At 50.7% G+C, this 18762-nt stretch overlaps 1 protein-coding gene across 1 annotated transcript in view; it reads right to left on the reverse strand.

Annotated features, from left to right (window-relative positions):
- Positions 1 to 18762, reverse strand: part of hpn (hepsin) — a 47442-nt gene that overhangs the window by 13351 nt on the left and 15329 nt on the right. Inside the window, exons 6-10 of the mRNA XM_086004081.1 lie at positions 17867 to 17989; positions 14225 to 14265; positions 13279 to 13444; positions 7782 to 7969; positions 4355 to 4450 (exon numbers count right to left, since the gene is read on the reverse strand). Coding sequence (XP_085860207.1) covers positions 4355 to 4450; positions 7782 to 7969; positions 13279 to 13444; positions 14225 to 14265; positions 17867 to 17989 — 614 coding nt within the window. The remainder of the gene's footprint in view (positions 1 to 4354; positions 4451 to 7781; positions 7970 to 13278; positions 13445 to 14224; positions 14266 to 17866; positions 17990 to 18762) is intronic.

The raw sequence follows: 18762 nt of genomic DNA on the forward strand, positions 1-18762 counted from the left end.
AAAGCCCTGCAGCGGGTAGTCAAAACTGCCCAACGCATTACCGGCACCCGGCTACCGACCATAGAGCACATATACCAGAAACGCTGTCTACGGAGGTCACGGTCCATCATCAAAGACCCTACCCACCCCAGCCACAGTCTGTTCGCCCTCCTGCCATCTGGGAGACGCTACAGATGCATTCGCACCCGTACGACCAGATTTAGGAACAGCTTCTTTCCCAGGGCTGTCATCCTACTGAACTCCACAAATAAACTCTAAAGCCTGCTCATCTGCCAATGCACTTTATTATGGTTATGTTTATGTTAATGTATTACAAACCAAATGTATGTTGAATGTTTAAATGTCTTAATCTAAATGTACACTCTCGGGAGCCGCAAGCCTACATTTCGTTGTACTGCACTTGTGCACTAACAATGACAATAAAAGTTGATTATGATTATTATTATTTGAGTATAAGAGTAAAGACGTCTTGCTGCAATTATATAGCGCCCTGGTGGGACCACACCTGGAGTATTGTGGACAGTTTTGGTCTCCTTACCTAAGGAAGGATATACTTGCCATAGAGGGAGTGCAACAAAGGTTCACCAGACTGGTTCCTGGGATGGGGGGGGATTGTCCTATGAGGACAGATTGGGTCGATTGGGCCGATATTCTTGAGTTCAGAAGAATGAGAGGTGATCTCATTGAAACATACAAAATTCTTACAGGTTAGATGCAGGGAGGATGTTTCCCCCTTGGCTTGGGGGGGGGGGGGGGGGGTCTAGAACAAGGGGTCAGTCTCAGGATAAAGGGTCGGCCATTGAGGATTGAGATGAGGAGAAATTTCTTCACTCAGGTTGGTGAATCTTTGGAATTCTCTTAAATCACTTTTTTTTTAATAAAAGAAAAAAAAAATTGAGGTTTTACATTTCAACATAAACCAAGCACGCAACTGCGGCCTGAAGGCATCAGTCTAGTGAACCATCGTTGCACCGCCTCTAAGGGAAGTATATCCTTCCTTGGATAAGGAGACCAAAACTGTGCCCAGTGCTCCAGGTGTGGTCTCACCAAGGCCCTGTACAATTGTAGCAAGACTCCCTTACTCTTGTAACCCAACCCCCTTGCAATAAAGGCCAATGTACCATTTGCCTTCCTAATCGCTTCCTGTACCTGCATCCTAACTCTGATTACCTGCCCTGGGAGTGTTTGATGGGCCAGTGTAGAGGGAGCTTTACTCCGTATCTAACCCGTGCTGTACCTGCCCTGGGAGTGTTTGATGGGACAGTGTATAGGGAGCTTTACTCTGTATCTAACCCGTGCTGTACCTGCCCTGGGAGTGTTTGATGGGACAGTGTAGAGGGAGCTTTACTCTGTATCTAACCCGTGCTGTACCTGCCCTGGGAGTGTTTGATGGGACAGTGTAGAGGGAGCTTTACTCTGTATCTAACCCGTGCTGTACCTGCCCTGGGAGTGTTTGATGGGACAGTGTATAGGGAGCTTTACTCCGTATCTAACCCGTGCTGTACCTGCCCTGGGAGTGTTTGATGGGGACAGTGTATAGGGAGCTTTACTCTGTATCTAACCCGTGCTGTACCTGCCCTGGGAGTGTTTGATGGGACAGTGTAGAGGGAGCTTTACTCTGTATCTAACCCGTGCTGTACCTGCCCTGGGAGTGTTTGATGGGACAGTGTAGAGGGAGCTTTACTCTGTATCTAACCCGTGCTGTACCTTGCCTGGGAGTGTTTGATGGGACAGTGTAGAGGGAGCTTTACTCTGTATCTAACCCGTGCTGTACCTTGCCTGGGAGTGTTTGATGGGACAGTGTAGAGGGAGCTTTACTCTGTATCTAACCCCGTGCTGTACCTGCCCTGGGAGTGTTTGATGGGACAGTGTAGAGGGAGCTTTACTCTGTATCTAACCTGTGCTGTACCTGCCCTGGGAGTGTTTGATGGGACAGTGTAGAGGGAGCTTTACTCTGTATCTAACCCATGCTGTACCTGCCCTGGGCGTGTTTGATGGGACAGTGTAGAGGGAGCTTTACTCTGTATCTAACCCGTGCTGTACCTGCCCTGGGAGTGTTTGATGGGACAGTGTAGAGGGAGCTTTACTCTGTATCTAACCAGTGCTGTTCCTGCCCTGGGAGTGCTTGATTATTCCAACGCACTCCCGGCTGGCCTCCCACATTCCACCCTACGTAAACTTGAGGTCATCCAAAAATCTGCTGCCCCGCGTCCTAACTCGCTCCGAGTCTCGTTCACCCATCACCCCGTGCTCGCTGACCTACATAGGCTCCCGGTCCAGCAACACCTCAATTTTCAAATTCTCTAAGGTTTTTTTTGAGGATGTAACTGGTAAAATAGATAAGGGAGAACCAGTGGATGTGGTGTATTTGGACTTTCAGAAGGCTTTCGATAAGGTCCCGCATAAGAGATTAGCGTGTAAAGTTAAGGCACAAGGTATTGACTTGGATAGAGAACTGGTTGGCAGACAGAAAGCAAAAAGAGTTGGAATAAACGGGTCTTTTTTTGAGTGGCAGGCAGTGACTATTGGGGTACCGCAGGGATCGGTCCTTGGACCCCAGCTATTCACAATATATATTAATGATCTAGACAAGGAAACTAGATGTAATATCTCCAAAATTGCAGACGACACAAAGCTGGGTGGGCGTGTGTGCTGTGAGGAGGATGCCGAGAAACTCCAGGATGATTTGGACAGGTTGGGTGATTGGGCAGAAGCATGGCAGATGCAATATAATGTGGATAAATGCGAGGTTATCCACTTTGGTGGCAAAAACAGGAAGGCAGATTATTATCTGAATGGCAATAGATTGGGAGAAGGGGAAGTGCAACGAGACCTGGGCGTCCTTGTGCACCAGTCGCTGAAGGTAAGCATGCAGGTGCAGCAGGCGGTTAAGAAAGCAAATGGTATGTTGGCCTTCGTAGCGAGAGGGTTCGAGTACAGGAGCAAGGATGTCTTGCTGCAGTTGTACAGGGCCTTGGTGAGACCACACCTTGAGTACTGTGTGCAGTTTTGGTCACCTTATCTGAGGAAGGATGTTCTTGCCATGGAAGGAGTTCAGCGAAGATTCACCAGGCTGATACCTGGGATGGCAGGAATGACGTACGAGGAGAGATTGGGTCGATTGGGCTTGTACTCGCTGGAGTTTAGAAGAATGAGAGGGGATCTCATTGAAACCTATAAAATTCTAACAGGACTGGACAGACTAGATGCATGAAGGATGTTCCCGATGGTCGGGGAGTCCAGAACCAGGGGTCACAGTCTAAGGATAAGGGGTAAGCCATTTAGGACAGAGATGGAGGAGGAATTTCTTCACCCAGAGATTGGTGAACCTGTGGAATTCTCTACCACAGAATGCAGTAGAGGCCAATTCATTAAATATATTCAAGAAGGAGTTGGAAATATTTCTTAAGGCTAAAGGGATCAAGGGATATGGGGAGAAAGCAGGGACAGGGCACTGAATTTGGCTGATCAGCCATGATCTCATTGAATGGCGGAGCAGGCTCGAGGGGCCGAATCCTGCTCCTATCTGCTGTGTTTACATTCATTCACTGTTCAGGAAGCTCTTGAGGAACTGAGATCAGAGATTCCACAAATCAAAACTTTTGAACCGAACACAGCCAGAATCATCAGCACAACCGTTCTGAACCATTCACATGTAGCACAGCAGGAGATTAAAACATGGGTCTGTCGTTTCTCAAAACTGGTCAACAGACCAAAGTATTTGATAAATTATTAACAGTGATAAACGTTGGAAACACACAGGTCAATCACATTCACAGCCTTTAACATTCAACTGCAAAACTAGCTTCCTAGCCCACACACACTGACTCTCACTGGGGTACGGGTTCCACACACAATGGCTCTCACTGGGGTACGGGTTCCACACACACTGACTCTCACTGGGGTACGGATCCCACACACACTGTCTCTCACTGGGGTACGGGTTCCACGCACACTGATTCTCACTGGGGTACGGGTTCCACACACACTGACTCTCACTGGGGTACGGGTTCCACACACACTGTCTCTCACTGGGGTACGGGTTCCACGCACACTGATTCTCACTGGGGTACGGGTTCCACACACACTGACTCTCACTGGGGTACGGGTTCCACACACACTGACTCTCACTGGGGTACGGGTTCCACACACACTGACTCTCACTGGGGTATGGGTTCCACACACACTGACTCTCACTGGGGTACGGGACTCAAACGACCTTAATTTCACGGATGAGTCTAGACACGATCTCACATGCCAAGTTCCACCCCAAACCACACACCCTCATCCATCACATTAAAGTTATCCCAACACGAAACTGGTCTGGCGGAGTCCCGGAACATGGGTAACTTACCGTAATACTCTGTGTTGCCCCATCCTGTGACACTACACATGGTCCCATCAACGATTGGTTGTCCAATGGCCGGTAGACAAAGTGGTTGGATGTAGTCTAGGGAAAGACAAAGATCTTAACATGATATATATTAATGATCTGGACGAGGGAATTGGATGTAATATCTCCAAATTTGCAGACGACACAAAGCTGGGTGGGAGGGTAAGCTGTGAGGAGGATGTCATGAAACTCCAGTACGATTTGGACAGATTGGGTGATTGGGCAGAAACATGGCAAATGCACTATAATGTGGATAAATGTGAGGTTATCTACTTTGGTGGCAAAAACAGGAAGGCAGATTATTATTTGAATGGCAATAGATTGGGAGAAGGGGAAGTGCAACGAGACCTGGGTGTCCTTGTGCACCAGTCGCTGAAGGTAAGCATGCAGGTGCAGCAGGCGGTTAAGAAGGCAAATGGTATGTTGGCCTTCGTAGCAAGAGGGTTCGAGTACAGGAACAAGGATGTCTTGCTACAGTTGTACAGGACCTTGGTGAGACCGCACCTTGAGTATCGTGTGCAGTTTTGGTCGCCTTACCTGAGGAAGGACGTTCTTGCCATGGAAGGAGTGCAGCGAAGATTCACCAGGCTGATGCCTGGGATGGCAGGAATGACGTATGAGGAGAGATTGTGTCGATTGGGATTATACTCACTGGAGTTTAGAAGATTGAGAGGGGATCTCATCGAAACCTATAAAATTCTGTCAGGACTGGACAGACTAGATGCAGGAAGGATGTTTCTGATGGCCGGGGAGTCCAGAACCAGGGGTCATAGTCTAAGGATAAGGGGTAAGCCATTTAGGATTGAGATGAGGAGGAATTTCTTCACCCAGAGAGTGGTGAACCTGTGGAATTCTCTGCCACAGAATGCGGTGGAGGCCAGTTCATTAAATATATTCAAAAAAGAGTTGGATATATTTCTTAAGGCTACAGGGATCAAGAGATATGGGGAGAAGGCAGGGACAGGGTAGTGAATTTGGATGATCAGCCATGATCTCATTGAATGGCGGAGCAGGCTCGAAGGGCCGAATGGCCGACTCCTGCTCCTATCTTCTATGTTTCTATAACCAAAGGTTATGATCTGGACTGCAAATTAAAGCTTAAACATAAAAATTAGGAGCCCCTCGGGCCTGCTCCGCCATTCAATGAGATCACGGCTGATCTTCGACCTCAACTCCACTTTCCCGCCCGATCTCCATATCCCTCGATTCCCCGAGAGTCCAAAAATCTATCGATCTCACTCTTGAATATACTCAACGACTGAGCCTCCACAGCCCTCTGGGGCAGAGAATTCCAAAGATTCACCGCCCTCCGAGTGAAGAAATTCCTCCTCATCTCAGTCCTCAATGGCCGAGCCCTTATCCTGAGACTGTGACCCCTGGTTCTAGACTCCCCAGCCAGGGGGAAACAGCCTCTCAGCATCTACCCTGTCAATCCCCCTCAGAATCTTAGATGTTTTAATGAGATCACCTCTCATTATACTGGATCGCTGGGCTTTATAAACAGAGGCAGGGAGTACAAAAAGGAAGGAAGTTAGGCTAAACCCTTTATAAGACACTGGTTAGACCCCAGTTGGAATACTGTGTCCAAATCTGGCCACCACGCATTTTAGGAAGGATGTCAAGGCCTTGGAGAGTGTGCGGAGGAGGTTGACCAGAATGGTCCCAGGGATGAGGGACTTCAGTGATGTGGAGAGACTGGAGAAGCTGGGATTGTTCTCCTTAGAGCAGAGAAGGTTAAGGGGAGATTGACCAGAATGGTTCCAGGGATGAGAGACTGGAGAAGCTGGGGTTGTTCTCCTTAGAGCAGAGAAGGTTAAGGGGAGATTTAATAGAAGCGTTCAGAATCACGAGGGGTTTTGATGGAGTAAATAAGGAGAAACTGTTTCCAGTGGTAGGAGGGTCGGTAACCAGAGGACACAGATTGAAGATAATCGGTAAAAGAACCAGAGGGGGAGATGGGGAGAATTGTTTTTACGCAGCGAGTTGTTGTGATCTGGAACGCGCTGCCTGAAAGGGCGGTGGAAGCAGATTCAATAGTAACTTTCAAAAGGGGAATTGGAGAAATACTTGAAGGGGAAAAATTCACAGGGCTGTGGGGAAAGAGCGAGGGGGGAGTGGGACTAATTGGAGAGCTCGTTCAAAGAGCAGGCCCAGGCAGGATGGGCCGAATGGCCTCCTCCTGCGTGGTGTGATTCTATGACAGGGGAGTGGAGTGACCCTGTTATTGGTAGAGCGACAGATGTGCCCAAGAGTTGAACAGATAGCAGTGATTGGTAGGTCAAGGCCAAGGACTTTGAAGTCAACTTAGTGCGGGAACAGAGCTCGAGGACACGAGAGCAATGGTCCCACACCAGTCCCTCTAATCACAGAATGGTCTGAACAGCCCCCCTCCCCTACACCCGGAGTGGATAGACCTGCAATCCATGGCCTTTAGCAAGAGGATGGGACAGTTGTCCCAGGGTCCCCCACCCCCAAGAACAACCTGCATTTATATAGCACCTTTAACGTAGTAAAACATCCCATGGTGCTTCACAGGAGTTTAAACCAGACCCCGAGCCACAGGAGATATTAGGACAGGCGACCAAAAGCTGGGTCAAAGAGGTCGGTTTTAAGGAGTGTTTTAAAAGAGAGAGAGGCGGAGAGGTTTAGGGAGGGAATTCCAGAGCTCGGGCCCAGGCGGCTGAAGGCACGGCCGCCAATGGTGGAGCGATGGAAATCGGGGGATGTTCAAGAGGCCGGAATTGGAGGAGCGCAGAGCTCTGGGAGGGCTGGAGGAGGTTACAGAGCCAGGGAGGGTTGTAGGGGCTAGAGGAGGTTACAGAGATAGGGAGGGTTGTAGGGGGCTGGAGGAGGTTACAGAGATAGGGAGGGTTGTAGGGGGCTGGAGGAGGTTACAGAGATAGGGAGGGTTGTAGGGGCTAGAGGAGGTTACAGAGATAGGGAGGGGTGTAGGAGGCTGGAAGAGGTTACAGAGATAGGGAGGGTTGTAGGGGCTAGAGGAGGTTACAGAGCCAGGGAGGGGTGTAGGGGCTGGAGGAGGTTACAGAGCCAGGGAGGGTTGTAGGGGCTAGAGGAGGTTACAGAGATAGGGAGGGTTGTAGGGGGCTGGAGGAGGTTACAGAGATAGGGTGGGGTGTAGGAGGCTGGAAGAGGTTACAGAGATAGGGAGGGTTGTAGGGGCTAGAGGAGGTTACAGAGATAGGGAGGGTTGTAGGAGGTTACAGAGATAGGGAGGGTTATGGGGCAGGAGGAGGTTACAGAGATAGGGAGGGATTTGAAGAGGAGGAGGAGAATTTTTTAAAATTTAATCTTGGCGTCACCGGAGCGGGAGCCAATGTCGGTCAGCGAGCAATGGGGGGAGGGGCGAGATAGGCGACGGGTGTCGTACCGGAGAAGGTCAACGGAGCTCGAAGGCGGAGCACAGCGATGTCATTGCTGTTGTCCTCAGCACTTGGATAGAGAAACGGCTCGTATCCCGAGTGATAAACCACCGTCGCCACCAGACTCTGCACATCCACCGAAGATTGGCTGATAGCGCCGGTCAACACAGTCCACTGGCTCGTGAATCGATTTCTCCTAGAATGTGAGGTTAACGAAGACACGTCAATCAACCGCCCCATCACAAAGCTCATCAGGGTCAACCCAGATACTTCCACAACCACCGATACAGCAACAGAGATTTTCCCATCTCTCCAGCGTCTTTCACCACCTCAGGACGTCCCAAAGCACTTCACAGCCAATGAAGGACTTTTTTTGAAGTGCGGTCACTGTTGCAATGTAGGAAACGCAGCAGCCAATTTGCACACAGCAAGCTCCCACACACAGCACTGTGATAATGACCCAGATCATCTGTTTTTAGTGATTTTGGTTGAGGGATAAATATTGGCCCCAGGACACCGGGGAGAACTCCCCTCTGCTCTTCTTCCAATAGTGGCCGTGGGATCTTTTATATCCACCTGAGAGAGCAGACGGGGCCTCGGTTTAACATCTCATCCGAAAGACGGCACTTCCGACAGTGCGGCACTCCCTCAGTACTGCGCTCCCTCAGTACTGCCCCTCCGACAGTGCTGCGCTCCCTCAGTACTGCCCCTCCGACAGTGCGGCGCTCCCTCAGTACTGCCCCTCCGACAGAGCAGCGCTCCCTCAGTACTGCCCCTCCGACAGTGCGGCGCCCCCTCAGTACTGCCCCTCCCACAGTGCGGCGCTCCCTCAGTACTGCCCCTCCGACAGTGCGGCGCCCCCTCAGTACTGTAACTGGGGAGCGTTGCGCTAGTTAATGTGCTGAAGTCTCTGGGGCGGGGGGGGGGGGGTTGGGGCTTGAACCCATGACCTGACTCTGAGCCGGGACAGGGAGAGGGAGAGCTACCAGGGCAAGATACGGTTATTTTTCCAATCTAACCACCAATTGCGTGTTTCCATCCGAGACTCTGTAAATTAGCAGCAGCTCTCTAGTTGACAGGAGGCCTGTGAAGTACTTCTAAAGTGTGACTGACAGTTTGTCGGAAGTCACAACCGTCACCAAGATCTCAGTCACGAGCCATGTGTCACAACGCTGCCCCTTCCGCAGTGGGGAAGAGGTGGAGAGACGAGACTCCCACATTGGGCACGTTTCACTTCCAGGCTCGGGTGTGTGGGGAACTGTAAATGGAGGAAGAGCCATGCGAGGGCACTGGTGCCTTGCTGAGCCCACAGCAGATTAAGGCACCGAAGCAGGCCATTCGGCCCATCGTGTCCGTGCCGGCCGACAAAGAGCTCTCCAGCCTAATCCCATTTTCCAGCTCTCGGTCCGTAGCCCTGTAGGTTACGGCACTTCCAAGTGCATATCCAAGTACTTTTTAAATGTGATGAGGGTTTCATAGAAACATAGAAGATAGGAGCAGGAGTAGGCCATTCGGCCCCTCGAGCCTACTCCGCCAGTTAATGAGATCATGGCTGATCATCCAAATTCAGTACCCTGTCCCTGCTTTCTCCCCATATCCCTTGATCCCTTTAGCCTCAAGGACACCCTCAAAGCCTCCTTGAAAAAGTGCAACATCCCCACCGACACCTGGGAATCCCTGGCCCAAGACCGCACAAAGTGGAGGAGAAGCATCCGGGAAGGCGCCGAACACCTCGAGTCTCTTCGCCGGGAGCAAGCGGGAAGCCAAGCGCAGGCAGCGCAAGGAGCGCACGTCAACCCAAGCACCCCACCCACCCGCCCCTTCAACCACCGTCTGCCCCCACCTGTGACAGAGACTGTAGGTCCCGCATTGGACTCATCAGTCACCTGAGAACTCATTGTTAGTGTGGAAGCAAGTCATCCTCGGTTCCCAGGGACTGCCTAAGAAGAACTCCTTCTTGAATATATTTAATGAATTGGCCTCCACTGCCTTGTGTGGTAGAGAATTCCACAGGTTCACCACTCTCTGGGTGAAGAAATTCCTCCTCATCTCTGTCCTAAATGGCTTACCCCTTATCTTTAGACTGTGACCCCTGGTTCTGGACTCCCCCGCCATCGGGAACATCCTTCCTGCATCTAGTCTGTCCAGTCCTGTTAGAATTTTCTGCCTCGACCACCCTTTCAGGCAGTGAGTTCCAGACTCCCACCACCCTCTGGGTGAAGAAAGTTCTCCTCCACTCCCCTCTAATCCTTCGACCAATGACTTTAAATCTCGGCCCCCTGGTTATTGACCTCTCTGCTAAGGGAAATAGGTTGAAACATACAAAATTCTTACACAGCTTGACAGGGCAGTTGCTGAGAGGCTGTTTCCCCCTGGCTGGGGAGTCTAGAACCAGGGGTCACAGTCTCAGGATAAGGGGTCGACCATTGATGTTAAGTCTGTGAATTATTTAGTTAATTAAGACACAGACTAATGAGTAACAATAAAAACAGGTCTTTACTGGTTGGCGGTAGGGACTATACTGAATACAAGATTACTGCACAGTGCTTATATACCGGTGTGTTCACCCCCGGTATTACGTCTACAGCAGCCTGAGAAAGTAGTACATCTCTTAAGGTGGAACAGGCTTAAGCTCTCTTAAGGTGGAACAGGTTACATACACAACAATTGAGGACTGAGACGAGGAGGAATTTCTTCACTCAGAGGGCGGTGAATCTTTGGAATTCTCTGCCCCAGAGGGCTCAGTCGTTGAGTATATTAAAGACTGAGATCGATAGATTTTTCAATATTAAGGGAATCAAGGGGTATGGGGATAGTGCAGGAAAGTGGGGATGAGGGAGAAGATCAGCCATGATCTCATTGAATGGTGGAGCAGGCTCGAGGGGCCGAATGGCCGACTCCTGCTCCTATTTCTTATGGTCTTATGTCCTTCCTATCCACTCTATCTAAGCCCCTCATCATTTTATACACCTCAATTAAATCTCCCCTCAGCCGCCTCTGTTCCAAAGAAAACAATCCCAGCCAAGACCGGCGCACCGTGGCTGCAGTGTGGACCATCTACAAGATGCACTGCAGCAACTCGCCAAGGCTTCTTCGGCAGCACCTCCCAAACCCGCCACCTCTTCCACCTAGAAGGACAAGGGCAGCAGGCGCATGGGGACACCACCACCTCCAAGTTCCCCTCCAAGTCACACACACCATCCTGCCTTGGAAATATATCGGCCGTTCATTGTCGCTGGGTCAAAATCCTGGCACTCCCTCCCTAACAGCACTGTGGGGGCACCTTCACCACACGGACTGCAGCGGTTCAAGAAGGCGGCTCACCACCACCTTCTCCAGGGGCGACTAGGGATGGGCAATAAATGCTGGGCCTTGCCAGCGATGCCCACATCCCATAAACGACTAAAAAAAAAAATCCAATCTTTCTTCATCGCGAAAATTCGCAAGTCCTGGCACCAGCCAGGGAGGGCCAAATACTCCAGAATCTTGAGAGTACAGAAAGTGCAGGGGTGCAATTAAAAATGATATTAGGAAAGCAAAGAGAGAGCATGAAAAATTCTCGGCAAGTAAAGATCAAGGAAAACCCAAAAGATGTTTTATAAATATATTAAGAGTAAGAGGATAACTAAAGAAAGGGCAGGGCCTATTGGAGATCATGAGGGTAATGTGTGTGTGGAGGCGGGAGACGTCGGTAGGGTTCTTAATGAATACTTTGCGTCTGTTTTCACAAAGGAGAGGGGCGAAGCAGACATTGCTATCGGGGGGAGGAGTGTGAAATATTAGATGAAATAAACATAGTGAGAGAGGAAGTATTAAAGGGTTTAGCAGCTTTAAAATTTGATAAATCCCCAGGCCCAGATGAAATGTATCCCAGGCTGTTAAGCGAAGCAAAAGAGGAAATAGCAGAGGCCCGGACCATCATTTTCCAATCCTCTCTGGCTTCAGGTGTGGTGCCGGAGGACTGGAGGACTGCTAATGTGGTACCCTTGTTTATAAAGGGAGAAAAGGATAGACCGAGTAATTACAGGCCAGTCAGCCTAACCTCGGTGGTGGGAAAATTATTGGAAAGAATTCTGAAGGACAGGTTAAATCTTCATTTAGAAAGACACGGATTAATCAAGGATAGTCAGCACGGATTTGTTACGGGAAGGTCGTGTCTGACAAACTTGATTAAATATTGAGGAGGTAACAAGGAGGGTAGATGAGGATAGTGCGTTTGATGTAGTGTATATGGACTTTAGCAAGGCTTTTGATAAGGTTCCACATGGCAGACTGGTCACGAAGTTAAAAGCCCATGGGATCCAGGGCAAAGTGTCAAGTTGGATTCAAAACTGACTCGGAGACAGGAAGCGGAGGGTAATGGTTGATGGGTGTTTTTGTGACTGGAAAGCTGTTTCCAGTGGGGTTCCGCAGGGCTCAGTACTAGGTCCCTTGCTTTTTGTGGTATATATCAATGATCTAGACTTGAATATAGGGGGTATGATTAAGAAGTTTGCAGATGATACTAAAATCGGCTGTGTGGTTGATACTGAAGAAGGAAGCTGTAGACTGCAGGAAGATATCAATAAATTGGTCAGGTGGGCAGGACAGTGGCAAATGGAATTCAATCCGGAGAAGTGTGAGGTAATGCATTGGGGGAGGGCTAACAAGGAAAGGGAATACACATTAAATGGTAGGACACTGAGTAGTGTAGAGGAACAAAGGGACCTTGGAGTGCATGTCCACAGATCCCTGAAGGTAGCAGGCCAGGTAGATCAGGTGGTTAAGAAGACATACGGAATGTTTGCCTTTATTAGCCGTGGCATAGAATACAAGAGCAGGGGGGTTATGCTTCAACTGTATAAAACACTAGTTAGGCCTCAGCTAGAGTACTGTGTGCAGTTCTGGTCACCACATTACAGGAAAGATGTGATTGCACTAGAGAGGGTACAGAGGAGATTTACAAGGATGTTGCTGGGAGTAGAGAATCTTAGCTATGAGGAAAGACTGGATAGGCTGGGTCTGTTTTCCTTGGAACAGAGGAGGCTGAGGGGAGACCTTATTGAGGTGTATAAAATTATGAGGGGGCCTCGATAAAGTGGATAGAAAGGACCTATTTCCCTTAGCAGACGGGTCAAAAACCAGGGGGCACAGATTTAAAGTAATTGGGGGAAGGTTTAGAGGGGATTTGAGGGGAAATTTCTTCACCCAGAGGGTTGTGGGGGTCTGGAACTCACTGCCTGAAAGGGTGGTAGAGGCAGGAACCCTAACCACATTTAAAAAGTACTTGGATGTGCCCTTGGGATGCTCGAACCTGCAGGGCTACGGACCAAGTGCTGGGAAGTGGGATTAGGCTGGATAGCTCTTTGTTGGCCGGCGCGGACATGATGGGCCAAAATGGCCGCCTTCCGCGCTGTAACTTTCTATGATCGCAGCGAGAGGGCAGCGAATACAAGGGGCGAAAGTCGCGACATCCGGGGCAACACGGACCCAACACAAAGCAAAGTTACTGAAACGCCCACTTACTCCGGAAAGCAGTGGGCGGCCGTGACGACCCAGTCCTCGGAGATTATGGAGCCTCCACAGATCGGACCGCCATCGAAATGCAAGCTCACTTGCCAAGGCCACTTGCCCAGCATCGCGTGTTGTCCACCGACTATCCGATCGCCGAGCAGCTTCCGCTTCCCACAGTCTAAAACACAAAGATTGGTCAACCCCAGTGAGAGTCAGTGTGTGTGGAACCCGTACCCCAGTGAGAGTCATTGTGTGTGGAACCCATACCCCAGTGAGAGTCAGTGTGTGTGGAACCCGTACCCCAGTGAGAGTCAGTGTGTGTGGAACCTGTACCCCAGTGAGAGTCAGTGTGTGGAACCCATACCCCAGTGAGAGTCAGTGTGTGTGGAACCCGTACCCCAGTGAGAGTCAGTGTGTGTGGAACCAATACCCCAGTGAGAGTCAGTGTGTGTGGAACCCGTACCCCAGTGAGAGTCAGTGTGTGTGGAACCCGTACCCCAGTGAGAGTCAGTGTGTGTGGAACCCGTACCCCAGAGAGAGTCAGTGTGTGTGGAACCCATACCCAAGAGAGAGTCAGTGTGTGTGGAACCCATACCCCAGTGAGAGTCAGTGTGTGTGGAACCCGTACCCCAGTGACAGTCAGTGTGTGTGGAACCGGTACCCCAGTGAGAGTCAGTGTGTGTGGAACCCGTACCCCAGTGAGAGTCAGTGTGTGTGGAACCCGTACCCCAGTGAGAGTCAGTGTGTGTGGAACCCATACCCCAGTGAGAGTCAGTGTGTGTGGAACCCGTACCCCAGTGAGAGTGCGTGGGTGTGGAACCCGTACCCCAGAGAGAGTCAGCGTGTGGAACCCGTACCCCAGTGAGAATCATCGTCTGGAACCCGTACCCCAGTGAGAATCATCGTCTGGAGAAACCGGGATGGTGACGGGATGCGGGTGTGAAACACCAACACTTACCTTGACACTGCACAGAAAGGAACCGTCTCGATTCACAGTCACTAGGGGATCAAATGGAGAGAGAACGTTGGGTCGATTAATAATCAGCAGACTGCTAACGTAAACCCCTAAACCCGCCCCCGACAGACCCCCTCGGTGCCCTACACCCGCAGCCGCCACCTGGCAACGGGAAGGAATGCAGCTCCCTGCCCGGGGAACGTTGGGAGGAGTCGGGTGAACCCAGCTCCGATAAAGCGAGTGAAACGGCCGATTCAACACAACTGCTCGACCTGCCGGGTTTCCTTCCTGTAGGGAGCGTGGGGGGAGGAAATTACCAGCCTTCACTTCCGAACTACCCTCTGGTCCGAGTGGACTGTCTCAACGCGGGAGACCCCACCACGTTTCAATGGGCTATTCGACCCCCCCCCAACCCAGGCCTCACAGAATATTAGGACCGACACCCCAGGGATACACAGTGACAGACCTGTACCCACCAGTACTGTACCCCAGTGTTACAGTGACAGACCTGTACCCACCAGTACTGTACCCCAGTGTTATACAGTGACAGACCTGTACCCACCAGTACTGTACCCCAGTGTTATACAGTGACAGACCTGTACCCACCAGTACTGTACCCCAGTGTTATACAGTGACAGACCTGTACCCACCAGTACTGTACCCCAGTGTTACAGTGACAGACCTGTACACACCAGTACTGTACCCCAGTGTTATACAGTGACAGACCTGTACCCACCAGTACTGTACCCCAGTGTTATACAGTGACAGACCTGTACCCACCAGTACTGTACCCCAGTGTTATACAGTGACAGACTTGTACCCACCAGTACTGTACCCCAGTATTATACAGTGACAGACCTGTACCCACCAGTACTGTACCCCAGTGTTATACAGTGACAGACCTGTACCCACCAGTACTGTACCCCAGTGTTATACAGTGACAGACCTGTACCCACCAGTACTGTACCCCAGTGTTATACAGTGACAGACCTGTACCCACCAGTACTGTACCCCAGTGTTATACAGTGACAGACCTGTACCCACCAGTACTGTACCCCAGTCTTAGTGACAGACCTGTACCCACCAGTACTGTACCCCAGTGTTATAGTGACAGACCTGTACCCACCAGTACTGTACCCCAGTGTTATACAGGGACAGATCTGTACCCACCAGTACAGTACCCCAGTGTTATACAGCAACAGACCTGTACCCACCAGTACTGTACCCCAGTGTTATACAGTGACAGACCTGTACCCACCAGTACTGTACCCCAGTGTTATAGTGACAGACCTGTACCCACCAGTACTGTACCCCAGTGTTATACAGTGACAGACCTGTACCCACCAGTACTGTACCCCAGTGTTATACAGTGACAGACCTGTACCCACCAGTACTGTACCCCAGTGTTGTACAGTGACAGACCTGTACCCACCAGTACTGTACCCCAGTGTTATACAGGGACAGACCTGTACCCACCAGTACTGTATCCCAATGTTATACAGTGACAGACCTGTACCCAACAGTACTGTACCCCAGTGTTACACTGACAGACCTGTCCCCACCAGTACTGTACCCCAGTGTTATACAGTGACAGACCTGTCCCCACCAGTACTGTACCCCAGTGTTATACAGTGACAGACCTGTACCCACCAGTACTGTACCCCAGTACTGTACCCCAGTGTTACAGTGACAGACCTGTACCCACCAGTACTGTACCCCAGTGTTATAGTGACAGACCTGTACCCACCAGTACTGTACCCCAGTGTTATACAGTGACAGACCTGTACCCACCAGTACTGTACCCCAGTGTTATACAGTGACAGACCTGTACCCACCAGTACTGTACCCCAGTGTTATACAGTGACAGACCTGTACCCACCAGTACTGTACCCCAGTGTTATACAGTGACAGACCTGTATTCACCAGTACTGTACCCGTGTTATACAGTGACAGACCTGTACCCACCAGTACTGTACCCCAGTGTTATATAGTGACAGACCTGTACCCACCAGTACTGTACCCCAGTGTTATATAGTGACAGACCTGTACCCACCAGTACTGTACCCCAGTGTTATAGTGACAGACCTGTACCCACCAGTACTGTACCCCAGTGTTATACAGTGACAGACCTGTACCCACCAGTACTGTACCCCAGTGTTACAGTGACAGACCTGTACCCACCAGTACTGTACCCCAGTTTTATACAGTGACAGACCTGTACCCACCAGTACTGTACCCCAGTGTTAGTGACAGACCTGTACCCACCAGTACTGTACCCCAGTGTTATACAGTGACAGACCTGTACCCACCAGTACTGTACCCCAGTGTTATACAGTGACAGACCTGTACCCACCAGTACTGTACCCCAGTGTTATACAGTGACAGACCTGTACCCACCAGTACTGTACCCCAGTGTTATACAGTGACAGACCTGTACCCACCAGTACTGTACCCGTGTTAGTGACAGACCTGTACTCACCAGTACTGTACCCCAGTGTTAGTGACAGACCTGTACCCACCAGTACTGTACCCCAGTGTTAGTGACAGACCTGTACCCACCAGTACTGTACCCCAGTGTTACAGTGACAGACCTGTACCCACCAGTACTGTACCCGTGTTATACAGTGACAGACCTGTACCCACCAGTACTGTACCCCAGTGTTAGTGACAGACCTGTACTCACCAGTACTGTACCCCAGTGTTATACAGTGACAGACCTGTACCCACCAGTACTGTACCCCAGTGTTAGTGACAGACCTGTACTCACCAGTACTGTACCCGTGTTATACAGTGACAGACCTGTACCCACCAGTACTGTACCCCAGTGTTCTACAGAGACAGACCTGTACCCACCAGTACTGTACCCGTGTTAGTGACAGACCTGTACCCACCAGTACTGTACCCCAGTGTTACAGTGACAGACCTGTACCCACCAGTACTGTACCCGTGTTATACAGTGACAGACCTGTATTCACCAGTACTGTACCCGTGTTATACAGTGACAGACCTGTACCCACCAGTACTGTCCCCCAGTGTTATACAGTGACAGACCCATACCGACCAGTACTGTACCCCAGTGTTATACAGTGACAGACCCGTACCCACCAGTACTGTACCCCAGTGTTATACAGGGACAGACCCGTACCCACCAGTACTGTACCCCAGTGTTACAGTGACTGACCTGTACCCACCAGTACTGTACCCCAGTGTTATACAGTGACAGACCCGTACCCACCAGTACTGTACCCCAGTGTTATACAGTGACAGACCTGTACCCACCAGTACTGTCCCCCAGTGTTATACAGTGACAGACCCATACCGACCAGTACTGTACCCCAGTGTTATACAGTGACAGACCCGTACCCACCAGTACTGTACCCCAGTGTTATACAGGGACAGACCCGTACCCACCAGTACTGTACCCCAGTGTTACAGTGACTGACCTGTACCCACCAGTACTGTACCCCAGTGTTATACAGTGACAGACCCGTACCCACCAGTACTGTACCCCAGTGTTATACAGTGACAGACCTGTACCCACCAGTACTGTACCCCAGTGTTATACAGTGACAGACCCATACCCACCAGTACTGTACCCCAGGGATGGAAATGCTTCAAGTAACTGTTTATTTTGAATAACCTTACCAGGGATACAGGAGATCCTGAATTATTTTAGCCGATTGAAGGAGAAAATTGTTTACACAGTAAAACTGGACGGATTTATTCAATCCATTGCCTTCAATGGCACTCTCCATCGAGCTGATCATCCTGTGAATACAACAAAGCTGAATGTGAGTGGATTCCATCAAGCCCAGTGCGAAGCTTGATGGAGAGAGAGAGAGAGAGAGAAAGAGAGAGAGAGAGAGAGAGAGAGAGGAAATCAGCCCGGGTTCCTGCTCCTGATCACTGTCCAGTGACCCCTGGGTTAGTGAGATGGGAAATCAGCCAGGGTGCCTGCTCCTGATCACTGTCCAGTGACCCCTGGGTTAGAGAGATGGGAAATCAGCCAGGGTGCCTGCTCCTGATCACTGTCCAGTGACCCCTGGGTTAGAGAGAGGGGAAATCAGCCTGGGTTCCTGCTGCTGATCACTGTCCAGTGACTCCCCAAGAGGGAATTCCAGAGCTCGGGGCCCAGTCGGCTGAAGGCACGGCCGCCAATGGCTGATCGATGGAAATCGGGGGATGCGCAAGAGGCCACAATTGGAGGAGGTTACAGAGATAGGGAGGGTTGTAGGGGCTGGAGGAGGTTACAGAGATAGGGAGGGTTGTAGGGGCTGGAGGAGGTTACAGAGATAGGGAGGGTTGTAGGGGCTGGAGGAGGTTACAGAGATAGGGAGGGTTGTGTGACTGGAGGAGGTTACAGAGATAGGGAGGGTTGTAGGGGCTGGAGGAGGTTACAGAGATAGGGAGGGTTGTAGGGGCTGGAGGAAGTTACAGAGATAGGGAGGGTTGTGTGACTGGAGGAGGTTACAGAGATAGGGAAGGTTGTCGGGGGCTGGAGGAGGTTAGAGATAGGGAGGGGGGCGAGGAGGCCATGGAGA

The sequence above is a fragment of the Somniosus microcephalus genome, chromosome 12 (genome assembly GCF_052327205.1).
Source record: "Somniosus microcephalus isolate GS21.2 chromosome 12, FLI_Smic_1.0, whole genome shotgun sequence".
Lineage (NCBI taxonomy): Eukaryota > Metazoa > Chordata > Chondrichthyes > Squaliformes > Somniosidae > Somniosus > Somniosus microcephalus.